The sequence below is a fragment of the Anolis sagrei genome, chromosome 3, assembly GCF_037176765.1.
Source record: "Anolis sagrei isolate rAnoSag1 chromosome 3, rAnoSag1.mat, whole genome shotgun sequence".
NCBI classification, from domain to species: domain Eukaryota; kingdom Metazoa; phylum Chordata; class Lepidosauria; order Squamata; family Dactyloidae; genus Anolis; species Anolis sagrei.
Window position 1 is genome coordinate 195,828,073 of NC_090023.1, and position 25,836 is coordinate 195,853,908.

The 25,836-nt window shown below is 36.8% G+C and overlaps 1 protein-coding gene across 1 annotated transcript in view; it reads right to left on the reverse strand.

The window, feature by feature from the left end:
• DOCK1 (dedicator of cytokinesis 1) overlaps positions 1-25,836 on the reverse strand; it is a 530,863-nt gene that overhangs the window by 399,329 nt on the left and 105,698 nt on the right. Inside the window, exons 14-21 of the mRNA XM_060768624.2 lie at positions 25,128-25,252; positions 24,047-24,145; positions 20,854-20,926; positions 17,604-17,707; positions 16,925-17,108; positions 11,842-11,939; positions 3,579-3,668; positions 1,917-2,017 (exon numbers count right to left, since the gene is read on the reverse strand). Coding sequence (XP_060624607.2) covers positions 1,917-2,017; positions 3,579-3,668; positions 11,842-11,939; positions 16,925-17,108; positions 17,604-17,707; positions 20,854-20,926; positions 24,047-24,145; positions 25,128-25,252 — 874 coding nt within the window. The remainder of the gene's footprint in view (positions 1-1,916; positions 2,018-3,578; positions 3,669-11,841; positions 11,940-16,924; positions 17,109-17,603; positions 17,708-20,853; positions 20,927-24,046; positions 24,146-25,127; positions 25,253-25,836) is intronic.

A 25,836-nucleotide genomic window follows, 5' to 3' on the forward strand; every position in this document is an offset into this window, starting at 1 on the left:
TGTTACAGGGCTCTCAACCAATTAATTTACAGAGACATTAGCCAAGATTAAGGTTTGATTTATAATACTGTTCTGCTAGCAGATTTCATTGTATGTAGAGTTAAGTGGGATTACATTAATATTGACAGAATGCTTAAAAGACAAACTTAGCAATGGTCCCTGATTGATTTCCACATGTTGCTATCAAGTAAAAATATGTATCCCCAACAGAGAACATGTTCAGGGGCAAGGGGGCTGCAGCAAAGCAAATCATTCAACAAAATTTGCTACTCGTATTACAGTATTTTATTTTCCTTTTTATGCATATACGCATAACCAAAAGGATTCCATATCTGCCTACAAGTATCCATCATTCGATTCAACAAAGGCAGCAGTCCCGCATGCCCATTCTCTCTGCATGGAGCTCTGTCCCTTCATCAACATGAGTGAGTCAATATTCATGCATAAAACTTCATCAACAGAGCACATATAATAATAATAATAATAATAATAATAATAATAATAATAATAATACTTTATTTATATTCTGCCCTTCTCACCCCAAAGGGGACTCAGGGCGGATCACAAGTACACATACATGGCAAACATTCAATGCCATTTTTATAGACAGTACACAGACAGAACAGAAGGAAGTATTGTGTTGTGCCATGGATGGTTGGGCTCAAGTCCTCAGGGGGTGCTGTCGCTCCATCCTCTATGACGAAGAACCATCAGGACTACCTCATTCCAGTATTTTCTGATCTTCTTTTTTTTTATGGCGTTGTAAAACACCTCCCCCACTTTAACGGTACCTAATTTCTCTAATTATAGCTAAAGCTGTTTTCAAACTGCTTAGGTAAACAGTGAGTAGGGCTGACAGTCAGCCGCTAATGCTGGCCCAGGGTTCAAACTTGCAACTTTTCGGTTGATAGATCTTATAGTTGCTGATGATTTACCAGCTGTGCTAAACCTCCAGCCCTATATTGAAAGCTCTACAGATCAGATGGCATGTGTCAAATTATTTTTTTTAAAACTGGGCTGCTTTCCAATCTATATTTCTACAAAGGATACCACTGGCATTTTAACTGATACTAAGAAATTGCAACTGGAATGCTAACTGAAAGGGATTTACTTTCAAATAGATATATAAGCAACCCCCAAGTTACAAACAAGACAGGTTCTGTAGGTTTTTTCTCAAGTTGAATTTGTACGCAAGTCGGAACAGCTCTGAGTTGCATAGGAAAGGATTAAAACCCCTGTGGAGTTTGTTTTGCTGTCTGTGATCCTATTCCAAAGATTTCACCTCACTTTCTGTCCCTGGATTTTGAAAATTTCGGCTTGTTGTGGAAACAAGGATTGGTGAGAAAGCTTCAATGGAGACACCTTTAAATTAAAAATGAAAAATCCTTATTTCATCTGACTGAACGTTGCACAATAACATGTGAATATTTAAATTAATTATAGTCTCCTGTTACAAAGAAGATAACTTTCTTAAACATTAAATCCCCAAAAAATTAAATATTATATACATTAAGTTAAAGTAGTTTATGGAGTATGAAAAGATAATCAGGGGGGAAAATAGTCAGACCCAGGTTTTTTAAAATTTTCCAAGGATCAGGAAGTGTGTAAGGAAATTGTATACCTTTTCTTAGTTATGGCACACTAATAATTTCAACATCTCTATCAACTTTCTCAACCTGATTGCTAAGTGTGGGACCCAAACTTAACAATGCTGAGAGGGATCATTTGAAAAACATCAAACATCCTATACGAAGTTCAAATGTTTCAATGAAAATGCAGTGACTGAACTCTAATAGCCTATCCATGTAATTTTGGTAGTAAACTAAAGTACCTGCAAACACAAGCAAACGTAACAGTTATGACTTGTCAGCACTCTTAGTACCTCTACTCCAAATAGCATTTAATTAACAACTTACGTGTAGGCCAAAGTAGCACTGAAATGTTTCTTAATGTAGGTTTCTAAAACAGGGTTAAAATGCTGGAATTTCCTGTCAGCAATCAGTCCAATGATGAATACCTGTATGGTTTAAAAGGACATTCCATTATTTTGGAAAGACAGGATTTCAAATATTTACATGAGAAGAGGCAACATAAACTTTAAAAAAACCTCAAGATGTAAGGTGATGCTTGTAAGTGGGATTTCATCTTCTATTTTAATGGGTCGACAGCAGTGTGCTATTCTGAACAAGTACTTTTAACTGTCAGTTGAGTCAAATGAGGGCTTCAGGGGGTGAACTGAGATGCTGAAAAGGTGATTTTAAAAGACCACCAAGATTTGCCCTCAGAAACCTAGATATTTCTTTTTCTCAAGAATAGCAGCACTGCACAAAAAGTCAGTTACTATTATATATTTTAAGGGAACTTACACTGTTGATTTAATATTATTTGCTTTATAACTTACAATTTCTCCCCTTTTAATTTACTTGTTTGCATTGCTTTCAGGATTATCGGTAAACTCAAAAGCATTGCTCCACAGCAGTGAATAAGATTTGTGCTATGCACAATACCTTACAAAGATTACTAACCTATTCAGTGTTGGCATGATTCTCTACAATACATCACACAATCACCTGGGGATTTGATGTTTGCCATAGAAGACACTGACTGGATTATAGCCCAACACCAACTTCATCACGATAGTATTTTTTTCAAATAGGAATGGTGGTTGACATTGCTTAGATCCGTTGTCACTTGGGTGGTGTATTTTATATAAGACCAGAGGAAATTACAGTACTTTGGCTCATGCTTTCCCAATCCAGGAAGGTGTAGTTTGGCCTTCTGCACCAAAGGGTACTGGTACCTCACCAAACTACAGCTCCCATGATTTGATAACACTGAGCTAGGGCACTGAGCTAGTGGCCTCAAAGTTGTAGATGTACCCTATATTGTCAAGTACAATATAATCCAATGTTGAGATTTCTGGAAGAGACAACATTTTTCTGGAATATGCACTGCCCTATATCCCAGGATTAACTGTTTACCCTAGATTATATGGTGGTGGAGATTCTTCTACACATTCCTTCTACTCTTCTGCACTTACCCAAAGCCCAGGAGGAAGCAGGTTAAAATAAACCACTTCCTCGTGGGTTTCAGTCCTCACCCACTCCCACAACCCAAGGCTTTCCCTCAGGGGGTGGCTAGATGCCATCCCCTAGCCCCACATTTCTTTCCGCCAAAAAAATTACCCAAGGGGCCTGCCAGCAGTGCAGACCCCTCTGTAGAGTCCTTCTAATGCTTGAAAATGGCATGTCAGTAGGTGGGAGGCGGGGAGGAGGTGTCATTTGGATGCCTCAGGTAAAAGCGAGACAGTTCCTGTGTTTGGGATCAGATCATAGGATATAGCGCAGTGTAGATCCAACCTTAATCTATCACCCTCTAGGGTACGTCCAACAGAGGACTTTCCAGAGGTCACTTCCAAAGTCTAGAATCTCTTAATTTCCTGAAAATGTATTAACACATTTTATTCCTTAAACTGTCCCTTATTAATACCATTTCATTATGAGCAGCCCTGAGTCTAATCCAGGAGTAGAAAGGGAGCACATCAATGAAAGAAATTAAGTAAGAAATAAATTCATTACCAAGGCATCAAACACCAATGTATCAAATGTCTCACTCTCCGAATTTTCCATCATTATGTTAAAAAGTGCATCCAGTGTATCTTGAAGAAACTGAAAAGAAAAGCTAAAATCACTATCGTAACAGGAAAACTATGTTTTACATCCCTATAGGAACTTATGCGCAATGACATGAGAAGTATACAAGCAAGGGAATATCAGGAAGAGCAATATCAAAAACAGCCAACATTTGTTGAAACCTTTATTTTGAAAAAAAGGTTATACTTTATATATTTTTAAGAAAAATCATGCCAAACTAATGTTTGGAAGGAAGAAGGCAATTGTTACAATTAAAAACCTTACATAGCCTGCCACAGCAACTTAAATGCTTAGGCAAACCTATCAAACACTTAGAACTGAAATAGACTTCATGACATTCCATTGTGTTAAGGATTGAAATGGTTTCTAGGTTCACATAGCTGCTAATTATTACTGAATTGAAAGTGCAGAGTTCGCTAAATCCACATTTTTCTGCCAAAACTCTTTCAAAAATATCTTAAACTAGAGAACCAAATCTGTGAAAAGATTCAGATTGATAGAGACAATTTAAGAACTTGAATACCTCCAGTATAAATGTTTTATGTAAAAGCTGCTATCAACCTTTATTAGTGACTCCTATATAAATGTTTGAAGTAACCAAGTTCCCACATTAGTCATTAAGCTAACACAGCAGCAGCAACATCTACCTCCTACATGGAATTATTGGAGGAGACCAGATAGGATTATTTTTCAAGGTTTGTCATCAACTGTGCCTCTTGTAGAAATAAATTTATAAAATTATTCTACATTTATAGTGTAGAGCAGTGGTTCTCAACCCAGGTGTTTTGGTCTACAACTCCCAGAAATCCCAGCCAGTTTAACAGGTTGAGACCCACTGGTGTAGAGTAATCATAACAAATACCTAGTTTAGAGCAAAATTTTCTCGAGTCCTTTTGAGAAGTGAGCCTCAAAATTACGTCGGAAAATTTTATCCACACAAGTTTAATAGATAATTGAGCAGGACTATAAAATAACAGAGCAACAATGTGCAATGATATACAGCAAGACAGGGAGGTCAGGCAAATTCCCGCTCAGCAACAATACTCAACTTTGGAAACTCACTCTTTCTCATCCCATTTTAAGTTGTACGAAAATAAGGGGTTCAGAAATAACATAGACACCCACCTGTGCTTTGTGAAAACAGAGCAAACAGAATATCTATTTTCTATCTTTTAATATTAAATGTCATTTTGAATGTTGCATTTCCAAAATTGAATAGAATCTTAATTTTTACTAGCACTGTCAATCCACAAGTAAATGAACTAAAATGGAAAAGAGAACTAAAGCAGCACTGGTTGACCATATATACAGCAAATAAAACAGTAACATTTTAAAAGGCCTATGGCAAATAGTAGTTATTATGTATTAGTCTAAATTCAACCTTCTATCTGTGGTTGCAACATTCCTCCCTTCAGATGAAAACTGGAAGGTTCCTGATCCCTCCTGATTGAGATACCAATGTTAAGAGGGGCATGCAATGAGGAATGTGAGGCTCAGCAATTGACCCTCTGCATAGCAAACAGTATGAGCAGAACTGGAGGAATAATTGAAAACTGCCATCTTAATGCTTTTTCTAGTGGGGTCATTAAAGTTTCCATAATTTTACTTTGTCTAACCCAGGATCCAGCCTTTAATTTTTTAAAAAAAAACAAGTCCTTTAAATGATTTTGTATCCTATGATCCATGAAAAATCTCCAATCTAATTATTTTGTTTATTTGATACAGTTTGGGTCTCCACTTCCCAGAATTCCCTCCCACCATTTGGTGCCCTCCCACCACTTGAGAAAAAGGGGGCTAGTTACAAAAATGGAGAACTTCATAGTCCTGAGCATTGACATCCACAAAGTCCCTGTAAAAGCAGGTATCAGGAGGGAGAAAAACACATTCATCTGCTGCCACAAGCTCTTTTTTTTAATTAAATAATTTTTATTAATTTATAATTTAAAAGATGGGGCAATGCTGCTCCCACATAGTGACATACAAACATGTACATTGAGACAGTGCAATACATGTAACATATAGACAGTTACCCTCTTATTGTACATATCAGCGTTGGTAAATCTTTCGCTCATGCTCCCCTCTAACCTTAGTCTGGTTGTTTTCTTTCTTCTACAGTCTCTTGGTGTATCTTATTGTAGGGGGCAGTTCTTTGTTGTCCCCTCCCCCCTCCCACCTCCTCCCCCTCCCCTCTAGTCTATAGTACTATATCCCTACCAAACAAATATAAGGACACATAACAAACTTACAAACTTACAAACGTATATTACAGCTATATAGATCTCTTGACTTCCAGGGTATTTAAGCGTATCGTTCCTTGTATCTTTTTAGTTCTCTTAGTTTTATGTTGGTCGGGTACTCTTTTGGTTGGTTACTATTTTCTGGGTTTTCTCCTTCTTTCGTGTTCTATTCTCATTTCTTGTTATATTTCTCTAGGAAGGTCATGAGTTTGCTCCAGTCAGTGTACTCTCTTGTCTGTTCGTTTTTTCTTAATTTCTGAGTTAGTAAGTCCATGTTCATAACATCCATGGATTTACTCATCCACTGGCTGAAGTCTGCTGTCTCTTTGTTCTTCCATAGGCGGGCCACACAAATTCGTGCTGCCGTGGTGAGGTAAAACATAATTTTTTCGTCGTTTTTGTTCATGGTTGGGTCATTCAGTCCCAGCAGAAAGTGTTCCGGTTTAAATTCCAAGTTGATTTGTAGCATTTCTTTTATCTTGTGGTGTACTTCCTTCCAAAATTTTCGAATGACCTTGCAGTCCCACCACATGTGTCGAAAAGTTCCCAGTTTCTTTCCACATCGCCAGCACTTTTTGTCAGATCTTCCTTTACTATATTTCGCTATTTTTTCTGGTGTCTGGTACCAAAGATAAAACATTTTGACCCAATTTTCTTTTAGCTCTGAGGCGTATGTATATTTTAATTTTTTTCTCCAAATTCCCTCCCATTCCGACATTGTTATTGTGCGTCCTATCATCCTCGCCCATTTAACCATAACCTCCTTCACTTGTTCCTCTTCTGATGCCCATGATAGTAATTGGTTGTATAGTCCTTTAATCACTTTTCTCTCTTTATTTAGTATCTTATCCCATACCTTCTCTTTCGTTTCAAAACCTATTTTGTTGTCTTCCTTAAATTTCTCATTTACCTGCCAGTATTGGAACCAGGTAAAGTCCGGTTCTATTAGCCTTATTTCCTCTAGCGTTTTTAATTTTTGCTCCTGGTTCTTTGTCTTCAGGAGCTGTTTGTATCTTAACCATTTGCCTTTTGCCGTTTCCCTCCTTTGGTCTGCCTCATTTGGGGAGATCCATGTTGGTGTTTTCGCATACCATCTCCCCTTGTATTTGTTCCATACTCTTATTAGGGACGCTCTGATGGGGTGGTTAGAGAAATTCTTTTCTTTTGCAGCTTTCCCTCCCCATAGATAGTTGTGCCACCCTTTATTTAAGCCCTCCCCTTCAAGTGATAGCATTTTATCGTCTTTTAGTGTCGGCCACTCTCTCACCCATGCAAGCGCTGCTGCGTCGTAATAAAGTTGGAGGTCTGGTACCCCAAGCCCTCCCCTCTTCGGGTCATCGCACATGTTCCTAAATTTTATTCTGGCCCGCTTGTTCTGCCATATAAATTTATTTAGTTCTTTCTGCCATTTTGTTATTATGCTTTTTGTTTTTATTACAGGAATCATGCGGAATAGATATAAGATCTCCGCTAAGATGTTCATTTTTGTCAGTGCTATTCTCCCCAGGAGGGATAATTCCAACCTTTGCCATCTACACATCTTTTCCTTTATTTGTTTCAATCTGATGTTGTAGTTATTTTTTATTAACTGTGCATTGCTAGATGTTATATATATTCCCAAGTATTTAACTTTTGATGTAACTTCCACTCCTGATATTCTTTGGAGTTCCTCCTTTTTCTCCTTTGCCATGTTTTTTACCAAAAAATTCATTTTGCTTTTGTTTATTTTTAATCCTGCTACCTCACCGAAGGATGTAATTTCTAACCACCATTTTTCCCACTGTTTTATTGGATCTTCTATCACTCCTACCACGTCATCAGCGAATGCTGCTATCTTGTAACTGTGTGATCTTAATTTTAGCCCTTTGATTTCTTTATTGTTCCTAATGCTGTCGAGCAGTATCTCCAGGGTCATAATGTATATCAATGGGGATACTGGGCACCCCTGCCTTGTCCCCCTAGATATTTTAATTGGGTCTGATGCTTGTCCATTCACTATTATTTTCGCTATTTGTAGGGAGTAAATTGCTTTAATCGCATTGGAAAAGTGGTGTCCTGCATCAAGTTCTTTCATTAATTCTGTTATAAATCCCTAATTGACTCTGTCAAGGCCTTCTCCGCGTCTAAAAATAGGAGACCAGCCTCACTTTGTGTATGTTTGTTATAATATTCTATTACATTAAGTATCGTTCTCAAATTCTTGCTTATTTGTCGCCCTGGCAAAAATCCAGTCTGGTCTATATTTATTCTTTTTTCAAGCACCTTCTTTAACCTTGCTGCTATCATGCCTGAAAATATTTTATAATCGACATTTAAAAGCGATATTGGGTGGTAATTCGATACCTTTGTTGTGTCCTGGTCTTCTTTTGGTATTACAGTTATATGTGCTGTTCTCCAGGATTCTGGTAGCTTCCTGTCCTCAAGGGCTTTATTCATTACCTTTACTAGATAGGGTGTTAGTATCTCGCTGAAGACTTTATAGTATTTTTCTGTCAGTCCGTCAGGGCCTGGGGATTTGTTCGGTGGTAATTTTGTTATTATTTCCTTTATCTCGTCTTCTGTTACTTTTTTGTTTAGTATCTCCCTTTCTTCCTCCGATAACCTCTTTATTTTTTGTTTCCCTAAGTAGTTTATTACTTTCTCTTTAGGTATATTATCAGCTGCGTAAAGCTTTTTGTAAAATTTTCTAAATTGTTCTTCTATTTCTGGTTGTTTTACGTAACTTCTGTCGTTAACCTCTATTTTACTTATCTGTTGCTTATGTTTTTTTCTTCTTACCTTCCAGGCTAGATGTTTCCCTATTTTGTTAGCGTTTTCGAAGTTATTTTGTCTTATGTATTTTAATTTTTTACTGATTTCCTCTAGTTGTAAGGTGTCCCATCTTTTCCTTAGAATTTCTAGTTGAGTTTTAGTGATTTTTTATCGGGTCGTTTTTTAAGTTCATCTTCCGTTTTTTTAATGTTTCCTTCTAATTCTCTTGTTTCACTCTTTCTTATTTTATTCCTTCTGACTTTTTGTTGAATAAAGTGGCCTCTTATATACGCCTTAGATGTATCCCAGATGATATCTATGGTTGTGTCCTTTTCTGTATTGATTTTAAAGAACTCTTCTAGTACTTTTTTATTTATTTCCTGATCTCTCTGTTTTCTTATCAATTGTTCATCTAATCTCCATGTCCTTGTTCTTGCCCTGTTGCCAGTCTTTTCCATGGTTAGTTCCATCGGGGCGTGATCAGAGTTAGTTCTTGTTAATATTCTAACCTTCACCGTTTTTTCTATTATTTTTTCTGACCCCCACACCATATCTATGCGTGACCACGAATTGTGGCGGGCCGAGTAGAATGTGAAGTCCCGATCGCTCTTGTGGAGAAATCTCCAAATGTCTTGCAGTCCTAGATTTTCTCTCAATCTACTAAATTCTTTTGGAAGTTCCCCAATCTGATGATTTACCCCCTTTTTTTTCTTTTCCGTGATTTTGTCTAGTTTGCTGTTAATGACCCCATTAAAGTCACCCATAATAATTAGGTCGTCATATTCCTGGGCTAGGATTTTCTTATGTAGGGAGTCAATAAATTTTGTCTTGGCACCATTTGGGGCGTAGATGTTACATAATAGTACTCTCCTGGCATCAAATTCTATAATAATACCCTGCATCCTTCCCTCTTGATCTTTGAATACTTGTTTTGAAGGTATCTTTTCCTTTATATACATTACTACCCCCCTCTTTTTTTCCCCTCCCGAGGCGACGTACATTCTCCCCAATTTCTTTTGGGTTAAGTGGGCAATATGCCTGTGACATATATGAGTTTCTTGAAGCATTATTACGTCATATTGTTCTTTATTGAGTTGATGCCAAATCTTTGTCCTTTTTGGGGGGTTATTTAAACCATTTACATTGTTTGAATATATCTTAATGTTCTGTGCCATTTGTTTTCCCTATTCCGGCGTCGTCTTTCCCATTCGCCGCTGATGAGTTCGTAAAAATCCTGTAGTCTTTGGGGGATAGCTCTCTTGCTCTTTTCCTTAGTCTCTCTTGTGTGGTCTCTTGGGTTTCCTCTTCCTCCGCATCCTCTTCATTCTTGTCTTTCCTCCGTCCTTTCTCTTCCTTGCATAGGTATTTGTCGTAGAACATTTTGGCCTTTATTTCTGATGTTAGCCAGTGCTTGTTGTCTCCCCATGTAACCATTATCCCCTCTCTTCTCTCCCATTTGAATCTTACATTTCTTCTCTTTAATTCGTCGGTGAGATAGAAATATTTTCGTCTTCTTTCCAGGACCGATTTTGGATGTTCCTTTAGGATTGCGACCTTGTTACCATTATAGTAAGTGGGTTTCTTGGCATTTTCCTTCAGTATTTCATCTCTCATGGATTTTCTTCCAAAACATACTACCACATCTCTAGGTACATTGTGTTTTTTGGCGTACTCTGATTGAATTCGAAAGACTGCCACAAGCTCTTGAAATACTGCAACGCTCGAGATGCCCAGCTTCCTGGACGATCCACACTGGGTTCACCCATCATGCCCTGGAAATGGACTATATAAAGCAGCACAATCTCACAAAACCTCTCCCGTGATCTGGTGCAAAATTCATGCCAGATTTAACACAAAATAGTGCTACCATTGGGCTTCAGTTGATGCTATTTCCAAACACAAGCTCGGAGCCTCTTGGTGATATCGTGCCATGTATGGGAAGCTCAGGACAACATTCGTTCAGTCGTTTCCGACTCTTTGTGATTTCATGGACCAGTCTACGCCAGAGCTCCCTGTCGGTCGTCACCACCCCCAGCTCCTTCAAGGTCAATCCAGTCACTTCAAGGATGCCATCCATTCATCCTGCTCTTGGTCAGCCCCTCTTCCTTTTTCCTTCCATTTTCCCCAGCATCATACTCTTCTCTAAGCTTTCCTTTCTTCTCATGAAGTGGCCAAAGTACTTCATCTTGGCTTCTACTATTCTTCCCTCCAATGAGCAGTCAGGCTTTATTTATTGAAGTATGGACTGGTTGGATCTTCTCGCTGTCCAAGGCACTCTCAGAACTTTCCTCCAACACCACAGTTCAAAAGCATCTATCTCCCTTCACTCAGCCTTCCCTATGGTTCAGCTCTCACATCCGTAGGTGACTATGGAGAATACCATTGCTTTAGCTATGTGGATCTTTGTTGCATCTTTGGTACATCAAGTCAAAGGATCTGGAGTCCTTCCCTCACTTTCCTTTTTCCTGTCATGTGTTCCAAAAATAGCCAAAATCTGAAAATAAAAACCTGCTCCAAGCATTTTGGTTAAGAAATACTCAGCCTGTCTTTGTTTTATTTTAGCATAATGCAAAGCAAAAAAGAACAGCCCTACTCACAAAGTAGAGGCACCATGAAAATCCGCTAGTGACCACTGTACCAGCAAGCTTATGACCTGAGAAAGTGTCACATACGTGCATGTCGTCCAAATCCAGCAAGGAAATGCTAGTCATCCTGTTTTACTAAGCAAAGTTATCAATTACTTTAGTCAAAGCATGGTATTAATTGCATGCCTCACTACACGCAATTAAGGTTTATTTGAATTGGTGGGTAGAAAAAAATCAATCATGCAAGTGCTGTCTAAATTAGACTCATACTGATGGTTAAAATAATTACATAGATGTGCAAAGAAGCTTTGGCAATGGAGAAATGCAGGAGGGAATGGCTGTCTCAAATGTATTTACTCTTCAAATCAATGAATAACAAAATCTATTTGACATTTTTTTAAGCAGTTAAGTTATACTATTGTATCACCAAATAATGAATGGGATATTTTCACTCCATAAAGTTGCACCAAGCTTTCACTTGATCATTCCTGATTTATCATGAATTGGAAAAAATATTTCCAAGGAGTATTATTTAGTAGTGTAAAAATAGGAATTAAGTGCCTGTTTTAAAATAAATTAATTGACAAAGCATCTGCAAGCAAATGGATATGTTACCTTAACAACTTCACCCCCATCAACTTTCATTAGTTGCCTCAAATTCTGTTGTAGCAGATTTGTGTTCGATCTCCACTTCAGAAGCCCCAGTAGGTCCACTGATTGCAAAAATCAACAAATAAAACAAAAAAGGCACTTTATTAGCTCTACTGTCCATGTGGAATAAAGATGCAAACAGCTCATTCAGGCAGCAATCTCATCTAATTGACCTGGAAATAAGAAAATACATCTACCTTGGTTTGCACAAGGTCATGCTGACATCTACCAAACCAGCAATTTGAACATCAAAATACAAATAATAAAAGTACCAGAAAAGGCTACCTAAATAAACAGAAAATGTTCATGATACCAAATAATACTTATCAATAACACTGCCCTTTTTTATCCTGAACTGGGATGGTACAACAGTAGATTAATTATACTCAAAAATATATATTATTTCCATATAGGCAGTTCAGAACTTCAGAACTTGGCGATGTGCATGTGGGAACTTATCTTCAAGTTAGTTTCAAATAGCATTATATTGTCAGTTTAGACTCATAATAATAATAATAATAATAATAATAATAATAATAATCTTTATTTGTATTCTGTCCCTCTCCCTGTGGTGTCCCAGAGTGGATTCCAACACAAACGACAAACATTCAATGCCAAACACATTCATAAATAAAAATACAAAAACAAACTAATCAAATGTCAAAAGGAAACAACAGCTACGACAAAATTGAACAAACATTAAATGACAATATAACTTACAAATTACTTTACATTTTGCATGAAAACTTAATGCATAAATTATATAGACACACATAACAATAATTGAGATGATTGTAAAAATATGGAGTGGCCAATAAAGTCAGTGAGCCAATGGTGCCAAATAAGCCAAGATCAATTAAGATTAGGGTGTAATAGCAGTATCCGGGAGATGATGTATTGATTGCATGTAACTTTCAATCCTCCTCCTCTCCATATGCGATTGAACAGAGATGTTTTTAACTGTTTTTAAAAGAGAGAAGGGAGTGGAGGTGGTTTTATTTCTTTTGGGAGGGAGTTCCAGAGGTGGCGGGTGATTACGGAAAAGACTCTCTCTCTCTCATTCCCACCAACCGCACTTGAGACAGGAGTGGGACAGAGAGTAAGGACTCCTCCGCTGACCACAGTTGTAGAGATTGTTTCTATGAGGAGATGCGATTTGAAAAATAGCCTGGACCTGAACCATGTAATTAAATGTATTTTACATTAAATGTATTCATGTAATTAAACTGCATTGTATGAGACTGCCAGAAGATCCAACCAGTCCATACTTCAGGAAATAAAGCCCGACTGCTCAGTGGAGGGAAGGATAGTAGAGGCCAAAATGAAGTACTTTGGCCACACCATGGGAAGAAAGGAAAGCTTAGGGAAGACAATTGTGCGGGGGAAAATGGAAGGAAAAGGAAAAGGGGCCAACCAAGGGGCAAAATGGATGGATGGCATCCTTGAAGTGACTGGATTGACCTTGAAGGAGCTGGGGGTGGTGACGGCCGACAGGGAGCTCTGGCTTGGACTGGTCCATGAGGTCCATGACGTCACAAAGAGTAGGAAACAACTGAACGAATGAACAACTCATACTTGTTGTTCCTTTTTAAAAATATTTTATTATTCTATCATGATTTAATACATGTATAACAAATGTATTAAATCATGATAAAATAATAAAAAAAATTAATGAACAACAAGTATGAGTTTACACTAACCATATGATGAAGTTTAATTACATGAATACATTATATGAGTCTACACTAACCATATGATGCAGTTTCCAAACTACATTATATGGCAGTATAGATGGGGCCTTGGTCTTGCATATGACACACAGTTCTGCCATTCAAAAAGCACTGCTGTGGTTTTGGATCAAGTCATGGGATACATCAATTTGTTGTAATAATTATGGTTTTCCTATTGGTAGCAGTTTTAACAGATATATTTATGTTTTGAGCCCCCAGTGGCAAAATTGATTAAACCCTTGTGCTGACCGAAAGGTCACTGGTTTGAATCCGGGGAGCAGGGTGAGCTCCCATCTGTCAGTTTCAGCTTCTCATGCGGGAATATGAAAGAAGCTTCCCACATGATGATAAAACATCCGAGCATCCTCTGGGCAACGTCTTTGCAGACAGCCAATTCTCTCACACTAAACACACTGGTTTTTTTTAAGGTAGGATAAAAATAATAACATGCAATGTCAGTAATACGTATATGACACAGTTCAAACAGGCAAACTGCACCCATGTGCAGTGAAACTGTTGAAACAACTGGCAGCATTCAGCATGTGCAGCGTAAGACTTCCTTCCCATTAGTCTTTTCAAAAGCTGGTGTATCGCTTTCTGATATGAATGGTGTGAGTACATGTTTGCTTTTTGTCATTCTGCCAGGACAAAAATGGCATGGGGTTTGTAAATAAAATCTTAGAGAGACATGCCATTAAGCAACATATGGCTGCCAAACTGTTAACAGTCTATGATGCGCTAAAGCATTTGACTTCTAAAATCAGGAAGAGAAAAATTAAACCAAAAATTAAAAAGCAAAAGAAAGACCTTTGCAATGTAAAAAAAGATAATATTTCTAAAAGTTGTATGTTCTTTATTATGCCAATCTTACCGCAATTAACTGTATATGAAAACCTCTCTGTAAAATATGTCCTTAAGTGTCAGTGCATATTCATGCAATGTCAAATATAATGCAAATAATATACATCCCAATCAACTAACATACGGGAAGCATAAAAGTCCAATTCCAAAGATACTAAAAAGAATCGTAAAACCCTCTTTAACATACTACATAAAACTGACAAAAAGAGTACAGTAGAACATCAAAAATAAAGAAATTGCCCTTTAAACTCAATATGTTTTGTCTACCAATAAAAGCAACATCACTACAGACATACTGTCAGCTTTAGTGAATTAATGGGGAATTACATACCTAAGCAGTAGTTTAAATATTGAATTTTTTAGGCATTAATATGATTTCAACTTTCTATGCCAATCACTGTAGAATAGTATATTGAAAAAGCAAATTCCCTTTTTATTTCACAAAGCATCAGGTATGACTACCATATATAAATACCACGGAATTATTGCCATAAACTATCAGTCAAATGTGACTTTTGCCCTGTTTAAAATATGGTTCAATTTATTTCGTGCCTAATATAATTATTTTACTGCTTTAACAGTAAAACAACTAACAATCTTTCCTTAATTTTCTGATAACAAAGGTTTCAAACAGAATCAGCCTTTGAAGACTAGCTGACATCCAAGAGGAGATAGCTTCCTACTCCTTCTAATCACTACATTTACAAACTTCTTGATAATACTATGGGAGGACCTCTAATTCAGTTACTTAATATTTGAGAGGATATGCTGGTTAGGATTTGTAGTAAAAAGTGTGATCTTTTCGAGCAAAATAACAACAATAATAACCACAGGCGGTAACAACAACAGCAGGCAACAGCGGGATTAAAGAGAAACAACTGGAAAAGCTGACATGATATGAGGATTTAAAGATCGAATTGCAAAGACTCTGGCACAAGCAAGTAAAGGTGGTGCCAGTGGTGATTGGCACACTGGGTGCAGTGCCTAAAGACCTTGGCCTGCACTTAAATACAATTGGCACTGACAAAATTACCATCGGTCAACTGCAAAAGGCCATCCTACTGGGATCTGCATGCATTATTCACCTATACATCACACAGTCCTAGACGCTTGGGAAGTGTCCAACATGTGATCCAATACAACAGCCAGCATAGTGACCTTGTTTACTGTGTACCAATCTTGTTGTGTTTCAAATAATAATAATAATAACAACAACAACAACAACAACAACAACAACAATTTATTTGTAACCCACCCTATCTCCCCAAGGGGACTGAGGGCGGTTTCCAACAAAGTGACAAAGTGGTAAACATTCAACGCCAAACTCCTTTATTTAAACTCCTACCTTGGAGCAAGGGTGTGTCCTTTCAAGTACATTTCCCAGAATGTTCTGAATAACCAATAAAGCATATTAAATTAAAAATCAGAGGATTTGATTAAAAAAATATGGAAATGAAATATGCAGATCCAAGCAAAGTACAGACACCATACACTAACTGAGGAGGAGGATCCAAAGAGCTGTTTTCTCAATATAACATTGAAGGAGGGTGCAGATGAGTCATTTTCTCAATAAAGCATTGAAGCACCTGAGCCACAACTGAGATTTGGCAGGTTTATGAATTCCTCATTCAGCCTTCTTTTTTCTATGGAAACATATTATAACCCAAAAGGTAGATGCAAGGCCAGAATAGGAAAATCAGCTCTATTTCACTTGAATATGTTAATCCCTTCATTTGTAGATGTTGCACCCAAGCAAACATCATTCATGCCCTTTGCATAGATTCACTCACATTATACACAGTTATGTCTATAAACAAGCTATAAATCCATATCTTAATAAAAGAGCCCATGTATGTGTTATATGGAGCACTATTTAATCTTCTTTGTCCTAGGATGCATCTACACTGTAGAATTAATGCAATATGACACCACTTTAACTTCCATGCATTCAGGAGAGTTATAGCTTTACAAGGTCTTTAGTCCTCTCTGTAAAAGAGAGCTGGTACCTCATCAAAATATAAATCCCAATATCATAGCATTGAGCCATAGCAGTTAAAGTGGTGTCAATCTGCATTAAGTTTACACTATAGATCCCTGGTTCCCAACATGGAGCACCACCACACAGGGGGCAATTTTATTTTTAAAGTGGGCAATTGGAGAATGAGTTATTAACAGTGATTTTTTTTACATTTCTTTTGTTTCTAGGAGCCTCATATATCTATATAAGTAAAAAGGTAATGTTTGTTTTTGGGATTAACATAACCCAAAAACCACTGGACAAATTGACACCAAATTTGGACACAATACACCTATCAAGCCAACAAGTGACCATCACTCATAAAAACCCAGATACAAAATTCCAGAGATATGAAAAGGTGTTTCAGCCTCAACATCTGCCAGCCTTGAGAATAGGTTAAAATACCTATGTATTCTAAAGATGCATACAAAAGTCTCACCATTTTGCGTTAGCTTTGTTGAACAAACTAGCGTTGATATCTGGAATGAATCTTTACTGATGGTGCAGCTCCCCAGATTCTGCATGCTCTTGCCAGCTGTAGAGTGACCTTTCTCTTCTAATTCTATTTTAGTTGATGGCAAGCTTAAATATGTTGAAAAATCTTCTAGCTTCTTCGCTTCTGCCTGTAGTGTTAAAAAAAGACAATACTGAAAACAATTTTTGCCATCTCTTACATTTAAATGTAGCCACACTTATCCAATTGCTTCATTTTTAATGAGTACACAAGTTGAAGGCATTCTCCTTGCAGTACCTTCAAAGACTAGATCAAAAACATATTGCACAGTCGAATTCATACTTTTTGATACCAGTGGAAATCCACCACTGTTCTAACTTACCTACCCTAAAAGGAATGAGGCAGAAAAAAGAGAACTGTTTCATCTCTGCAGTTTAAAAATGATAAAAGCTCAAAACTCAGGGAACACAATAAGCTGTTTGAACCTGTCTGAAAGTATAGTTTTATGCTTCTATTTAATATCCCAAGTTTCTTATCTTGTGCACTAATTTACTAAGTTGTAGTAATCTTAAAGACTTATTTGAAATATATTTCTGCATCACATTGAACAAAATAGATAATCTATACACATTTGAATTCTCAGAGCACTACAACATATATTTACCTTGTATACTATAAGATCATGTTCCCCATCCCGCAACGTTGTTCCATCATATCTCATCAATTTAACAAATGCCAGGGCAAATATCTTCTCAGACTTATCTTTGGCTGTTTAAAATAGAAGCAGAAGAATATGCTGTAAATCAGTTAGTGAAAATACACATAAAGACACTCCAAAATGCAGGTGCAGCCTATTCTATTACCACATTTAAAGGTTAGTGAAGATTTAGAAATCACTTTCCATAAATGTTAAGACATTAGAAATTTGGGCTGCGATTCTATCCATATTTACCTGGATGTTAGCTTATCTGAATTGAATGGAGCTAAGTTCTGAACAGACATGCATGTTATGCTTTATTGATTATGCTTTATTATTGTTTTAAAAAATCCCCCCACAAATGGAAAATATACGTACATGGAACATAACATTCTTCTATTAAAAATGCCCCCTCATGAATGCACACACCATCAGAATTTAAATACCACTTTCAGGGGTTGTATAATTGCAAAACCCAAAATATGATCACATCAGATCCTCTACTATGTACAATACTGTAAAATAAGTAAAGAGAAGTCCTCATTGTTTGCTAAGTAAGCCTTTAGCTTCAGTTATCAGTTCAGCTACATAAGATGCTGCCCAAACCATGCATGTCAAACATGGGTTCCCCAAGACATTTCTGTGGGCTGTACCAAGGCCTTCCAAAGTCAAAGCCAACTTTGGGTTTGCTAAACCTGGGGTCCCAGGGGGAGAAATAAAATGACTGAAGAACCTGCTACTTTATTACAAGGAAAATACCACCCCCAGAGGCTTTCAGGAGCAGTGATTTGAATTTGTATACGGAGAGCATTTGGACAGGAAGAGAATCTGGGAGCACCTTAGGACAGCATGATTCTGATCTATGGTGAACAGGGATTGGCCAAACAATCCACAGGAAAACCAACAAATCTCCTGCTTACAGGTTGGATTTGAGAAAGTTTAAGAGAAGACGGAGAAAGAAGAGTACAAATTCCAGTGGTCAGGCAACTGTAAGGCTGTGTTTCCAAAACTGTGAGGTTCTCTGCACACTTCGTGAAACATTTTATGCCATTCTCTATGAGATATGCTAACATTAGGTTGATCAAATATAGTTTAGCAAAATTATTAAAAAATTCTAATATTTCACAGAAAAAAAGGTAAACATGCACTGTCCCTATTTGCCTCCAAACCCTTCCTAGAATCCTTCCTCCTCAAGCATAAAAGTACTTCGGTCAGCTCTCCAAATCCATGGAGGATTGCCTCCAGGACTCCCCATGGATACCAAAATCTGGTGATGATCAAATAGGTATATCAAACCAAACATTTATTGATAAAACATAAAGAAATGTACTCTAAAACAAATCCATACACATACACACACGCACCATTTATTAAAGGTTGCAAGCAAACTTGCATACTAATGAAATTGATGTGCTTGTGTATTTTTTACATAAAGGAATTAAATCTTGGCTGAATATTTGACATTGCAGGATGCAGCACATTTTCAACATTTTTCATGCCATGCTTGGTTTTCAAACTCAAGGAGCAGAATATGCTCTCTTGGTTCTCCTTTTTCTCTTGAAGTGGGGAACCATAATGGGGTGCTTTGGAAGTCTGTACCTCCAACTCCCTGAAATGGACCCACACCCAGAACCCTCTTGCTCCCACCATACTCTGTTTACATACATCCATACTATTCATAACCTCTCTACCCACTCAAAACAAAAACAATAGGTGGCATTAACCCTTCCCTCCCTGCACAAGTGGTAGGCAAATTCAGTTACAAATGGGGTCATGATTCTCAGTTTAGGAAGACGTACTCTACAACACAGTAGAAAGTTCATATTGTCATTTGGGTCAATAATAGGTTTCAATGAAATTATGGCTAGATATTTTCTATAATTGTTAATTATAAAAGACCTGATTGGTTCAACTTCAGAGGGAAAAGGAATATATCAAGTAGAGATGAGAATCAGCAACTGAACAGCAGCACTGGTCAATCCTTTTGCATATAAACAAATTTAAAAAATGATAAAAACAATATAGTACTGTGAGCATTAATCCATACTAAATACAATAATCTGTAACTTAATAAGTCCGGCCACCCATGAACTGTTGCCACATAATGTGAATGCTTCGTACTGAACTCATTTGTAGTTCACGGTCACAAATATGATAGTAATTTGCTGAACATTACATTAGTAAAATTGTTAAATATTCCATTAAAATAAGTACCGGTTACATTCATTTGACTAATTTTTACATCAAAATAGGAGTTTTTTAATGCACAGTAATTAGCTATTATGAAGTAAATGTCAAATACTGCAAGTCCTTAAATACATTCAGTGAAAGTTATATCATTTAAAGCTTTGATTCTTCTAATGATTGCCAAATAAAAACTCTAAATTCCAGAAGAGCCAATCATGACTTACAGAAAACGTTTGACCCCTGTCATTGCCAATAAAGGATATATAAAAAAGTATTGAGATGAACTTTTGTTATGGACCAAATACTTATTTTCCACCATAACTTGCAAATAAATTTGATAAAAATCAGACAATGTGATTTTCTGCATGTGTTTTCTCATGTTGTCTCTCATAGTTGAGGTCTATCTATTATGTCAATTACAGGCCTCTCTCATCTTTTTAAGTGGGAGAACTTGTACAATTGGTATCTGACTAAATACTTTTTCCCCACTGTACATAAATAAAAGAACATTAAGCAACAATAATAAAGTGAATAATACTTACAAGCTGGTTATCATATCAAATGTTAGAGATTTAAATCAAAAACATTAATTCTTAGCGCAATCAATATTTGGCTAATATGTCAATGAGAATTTATTTGTTATAAAATATTTTTACACCACTTTTCAGTCACAGAAAATTTGCGGCAATTGTTTTACATGTTTTCTCCATAATTGTTTTTTGTGGCCAACAAAGATCACAGCATACAAACCGCAAGCAAGTTAGATAATTTTCTCCATAAAATATCACTACTTACCAGCTTATAAGCAGCACACGTTCAATGCCGTCAATTGATTTTACTTGTGGAAATGCAAAGGGGAGGAAAGCATATCAAAAAGTAGCAAGAGTTGAGGACAAAGAAAAAAAGATTCCAAATCAGAAAGAAAAAGGGTATGAAATCAGAAAGAAAATTGAAACAGCAACTTCTTTAATAAAAGTGCAGACACTACAAAACAAGAGAGGTTTTGGGGATGAGATTTTTAATTACTCACAATCCTGTGATGATCTGTGGCGGAATGTAAACCTCAAGTGACTGCGATTTACATCTTCAATGGGAATTGCAACCTTTACACAAAACAAACAAACAAACAAATAAAATATAAAGTCATACATGACACTCTCTAAAAAAGACTCAGTCAACTAACCTACTAAATTACTATATATACACATGGATAAGCCAACCTCATATAGAAGTCAAAGGCAGGCTTCAGGTTAAAGTTATTGTTACATGAGCCATAGATAAATCAAGTGTCATTCTGCAGAGAGGGGAAAGCAACAATGTTTGAGAATGGCAAGGCTCCATTGATAACTATCAGATAAAATTTGGAATGGCCATGAGATAATTAATTATAACTGCAGAATATCTTGGCAATAGAAATGGCTGGTTTAAACAGTTATATAGATTTAGATTGTTTTTAGAGGGCAATTAACTTTTAAATCATTATTTATTAATACTCATGTTATTTTAAATGTACTAAATGATAATTGTTTATTGTCATTGTTGTTTATTATTTACTGTTTATATTTTTGTATTTGTTGCTTCTTATAACCCACTCCAAATCCTTTCAGGGAGAGAGGGGTATAAATTAAAAATTATTATTATTATTATTATTATTATTATTATTATTATTATTATTATTGGTGACTTGGGAGGTCACCTCCCCCAGTAGCTGTCCCAATTTTCCCAGCCAGACATGCAAAAAAGCCTGAAGTGGCACCACAGTGAAAAGAGTCAATACTTCTTTAAAGTTCTCCCAAGTCCTCTTTTAAAAACAACTAAAAACTTTCCTCTGCACCCAGGAGTATGGAGAGATGAACAATTGACATCTAGCCCTATTAAACACGGAATGGTCTTTGGAAATGGCTTTAATTCTGTTTTTATTGACTTGGTTTTATGTGTTTTTATTGGTCTTTCATGTTATTGCTTTATAAGATTGAATGTTTTATACTATTTATTTATATTGCTTAATTTATTGCATTGCATGGCATTGAATATTTGCCTTTTTATGCTGTAAGCCACCCTGAGTCCCCACGGGGAGATGGGGCGGGATATAAAATTTGTTGTTGTTGTTGACAGGCTATACTCTTCTATTTTGGTACTTAAATATAGAAGGGGATGGTTCCTTTGTTGATAATTTAATGCACAGTATTCATATTGACCTGAACAAGCTATTGGGGCTGATTTTTTTACCTATACATGACTACACAGAGTATATTTATGGAAGTTTAAATTGATACATTGGCTACTTTATATTCAATAACATGTAAGTACATGTTTTAAAAGGTAAAGGTTTTCCCTTGACATTAAGTCTAGTCGTGTCCAACTCTGGGGACTGGTGCTCATTTCCATTTCTAAGCTGAAGAGCCAGCGTTGTCTGTAGACGGCTCCAAGGCCATGTGGCTGGCATGACTACATGGAGTGCCGTTACCTTCCTGCCAGAACAGTATCTATTAATCTACTCAAATTTGCATGTTTTCAAACTGCTAGCTTGGCAGTTTGAACCGCCAACCTTTCAGTCAAGAAGTTCAGCAGCTTAGCAGTTTAACGTACTGTACCACCGGGGGTTCCTTGCTTTACTTGTACAAGAACCTAAATTCAAACTGGAGCATCTTCAATTAAAATGATAATGCAGCAAATTATATCAAAGAATCCATATCTGAGACTGACTGTAAGAACAGATAATACCAACTGGATGGACAAATAGGTTGTGTTCTGTGACATTCTTGTTACCCATTCCATTTAGATTATTCCTTCTGGTACAGATATTTCATTTACTCTGTTGTAAGCCTGGCTGTTTATACACTAAATTTGCCTGGACTTCTGATTATGCCCAATCTAACTCATTAATGTTGTGTTCTTTGTACTGAACTCTTTTCAAATTAAGTAGGCAGAAGTAGGCAACCTGAGCAATTCCAAAGGAAAAAAATGGAATAATAATAATAATAATAATAATAATAAACCTTTATTTGTACCCCTCTACCATCTCCCGAAGGATTCAGTGCGGCTTACAAGAGGCCAAGCCCAAATACAATAGTAAAAACAACAGCAACAACAGACAGCAAAATAACTCAGAAAACAAAGCAATCACATTGACAACACACAATGGCACAATTACAAACAATGGCAGGGCCAAATGTAGTAATTAAAATTTAAAAAGTGCTGGGCATGACCAGGTGGAGTGTTTGGAGGGGGATGGGCATGCAGATATCCTAGATCTCTGATAAAGTGCATTGCGACATAATGCTAGGAGTTTCCTATTCTGGGAAGGCACACTGGAACAACCACGTTTTCAAGCTCCTCCTAAAAATTGCTAGCGACGGGGCCTGCCTGATGTCCTTAGGGAGAGAGTTCCAGAGTCAAGGGGCTACCACAGAGGAAGCACTATCCCTCGTTCCCACCAATCGCACTTGCGATGCAGGTGGGATCGTGAGCAGGGCCTCTCCAGATGAACGAAGAGATTGTGTGGGTTCGTACACAGAGATGCGGTCACACAGGTAGGCGGGTCTCAAACCGTTTAGGGCTTTGTAGGTAAGCACCAGCACCTTGAATTGGGACCGGAAAATGAAAGGCAATTCTAGTTCTCTACTTGAAAAATGGAGCAAGAGAACACAAAAATTGTGGGTTCTAACATTGCTTTGCCCTTGATGTTCTATAACTGCCACCAAACAAAAAGCACATGGAAACACATACACACACAAATTATAATTTCACCTCTTAACACTTATTATACTTGTTGACTTTTTCCCTTGTCTAATTTTCTCAACTTTCCAGTGCTATTAATATGCATTAACGATGCTACTCAAGTTCTATTAATAATTCCCATTTGTTTTGCTAAACTGCTACTGCCATTGTAGTTTGATTAACAATGCATGAGATACCTGAATAATCTGACAATGCACGTGGCAATACAACCAATCGCGATAGTGTCTAGCCTTCTCATACAAGAGCTATGAGACAGATGTTGGGATAATTCTGCCAAAGCCGCGTTGACCAAAAGACCAGGAGGTAAATATATTCAATCAATGTCTTCATCTATGTTGTTCCTTAGCAACCTTTGAAAGCTTTTCTGGCACAAATACCTTGTTTAGTCTGACAGCAATATAGCAAGTCAGAAAGAAAAAGCTGTTTTCTTCCTGTCTCTCTTACTTGATTTTTTAAAAATGGAATCTGAATGTCAGACATACCTTAAGAGTTTCAAACCAGCGTGGCTGCTTTACTTGATAGTATATCACAGACTTATATTCTGAAAGTGCATCATCTCCAGCACCAGGAAAAATTACATTCTAAAGAAAGAGAAATATTGGGATAATAGAGTTTGCATCCTTAAGTTAGTATTAAACTACACATCATCTGCGCTATGTAATTTTTTTGTCCTTGGGTTAAAAATGTAATTTCCTAATTGGGTCTATCATAAAAACATGGAAAAAGTTTATTAAACTGCAAAAACGTTGTTTTTGTGGGATATCCTGTGGCACATTTTGCTATAGATCTGCAATGAATATCTCAGAAAGTCTCAATCAATTTAACATAATTTTTGGCAGCCACAAAAACAAAGTTTCTGGACTATAACAACTACTTTCAAAGTAAGTACTGCATAATTAAACAGGAAATGACACTTTCAAACCAGGAACAGATTTTTTTTTTTACAAAGTGTTATCAAAAACACATTTTGATATATGGTACATAAAACCGAGATCATCAGCAGGAGCAAATCTAGCAATGCTGTTCTTGCCATACACCTGTTATAACTATAAACACTGCCACAGTAACAAAATCAGGTAACAAAGTTTACTTCCTGGAAAAGCTCATGTTTGTTAAATGTCTGGCTGCAAGAACCCATATACTGAAGCTGGCTATATGGTTCAAAAAACTTCACTGAGCTGAATTTAAACTGACTCCAGGTTATCTGCTTTGAATTGGATTATACGAATCTACACTGCCATATAATCCAGTTCAAAGTGGATAATCTGGGATCAAATACTGATTAGATGGCAGGGTAGAATGGGCCTGAGTCTCTAGATCTAGATTAAGAAAAAAGTCACTCATGAAAGGACTAGAAACACTGATTTAAAGAAATACATGAGGCACTACTGAATGTGGGGTATCACATTCTGGTAAATGTTTCTGATGTTCTGCAAACAAAGAACTTTAGAGCAACTTGAACTATTATTGCCAATAATATTTGCAAATTTCAGGAATAGGAATATTCAAATATCCTTATTTAGAGAGTGGTTCGAAATTAAAACAGATAACGCTTTAAAGTACCTCCAGTTTTTTGCCATCTTCATCATAAACCGATACTGTAACCTCTACATTCTTTGCTGTGGTCTTGCTGCCTTTGTCAAAATCTCCTTGAACTAATGTTACATAGATATCATTACGCACATCACCTGCATATGGAAGGAAGGGAGGGGTGAAAAAATATGTTGAAAATTTGTAAGGAAAAGAGATATTAACAAGCTGGCATGTGTCCAGAGGAGGGCAAACAAAATGATCAAGGATCTGGAGAACAAGGTCTCTGAGGAGTAGATTAAAGAGCTGGACATGTTTAGCCTCCAAAAGAGAAGGTTGAGAGGAGACATGATAGCCATGTATAAATATGTGAGAGGAAGTCACAGGGAGGAGGGAGCAAGCTTGTTTTCTTAGGACGCGGAACAATGGCTTCAAACTGCCCTCTCTCCCCAAAGGGACACAGGTTGGTTTACACACAGAAAAGGGACAAACATTCAATGCCCAAAATAATACAAACACTTCAAAAATCAAAATAATACACTATAATAACACTAAACTTATAACAAAAGAATTAAGTTCACCTAACAATATTCTTAGTAGTCAAAATTAAGTGATTTTAAAATAGTTAACCACATATTTTAATATCCTTATCTTACAGTAATAAATTTAGAATTATACTTAGTAAATGCTAGCATTTTCTGCACAACAGGTTCACACATCTGCATGCAATAATGTATGATCT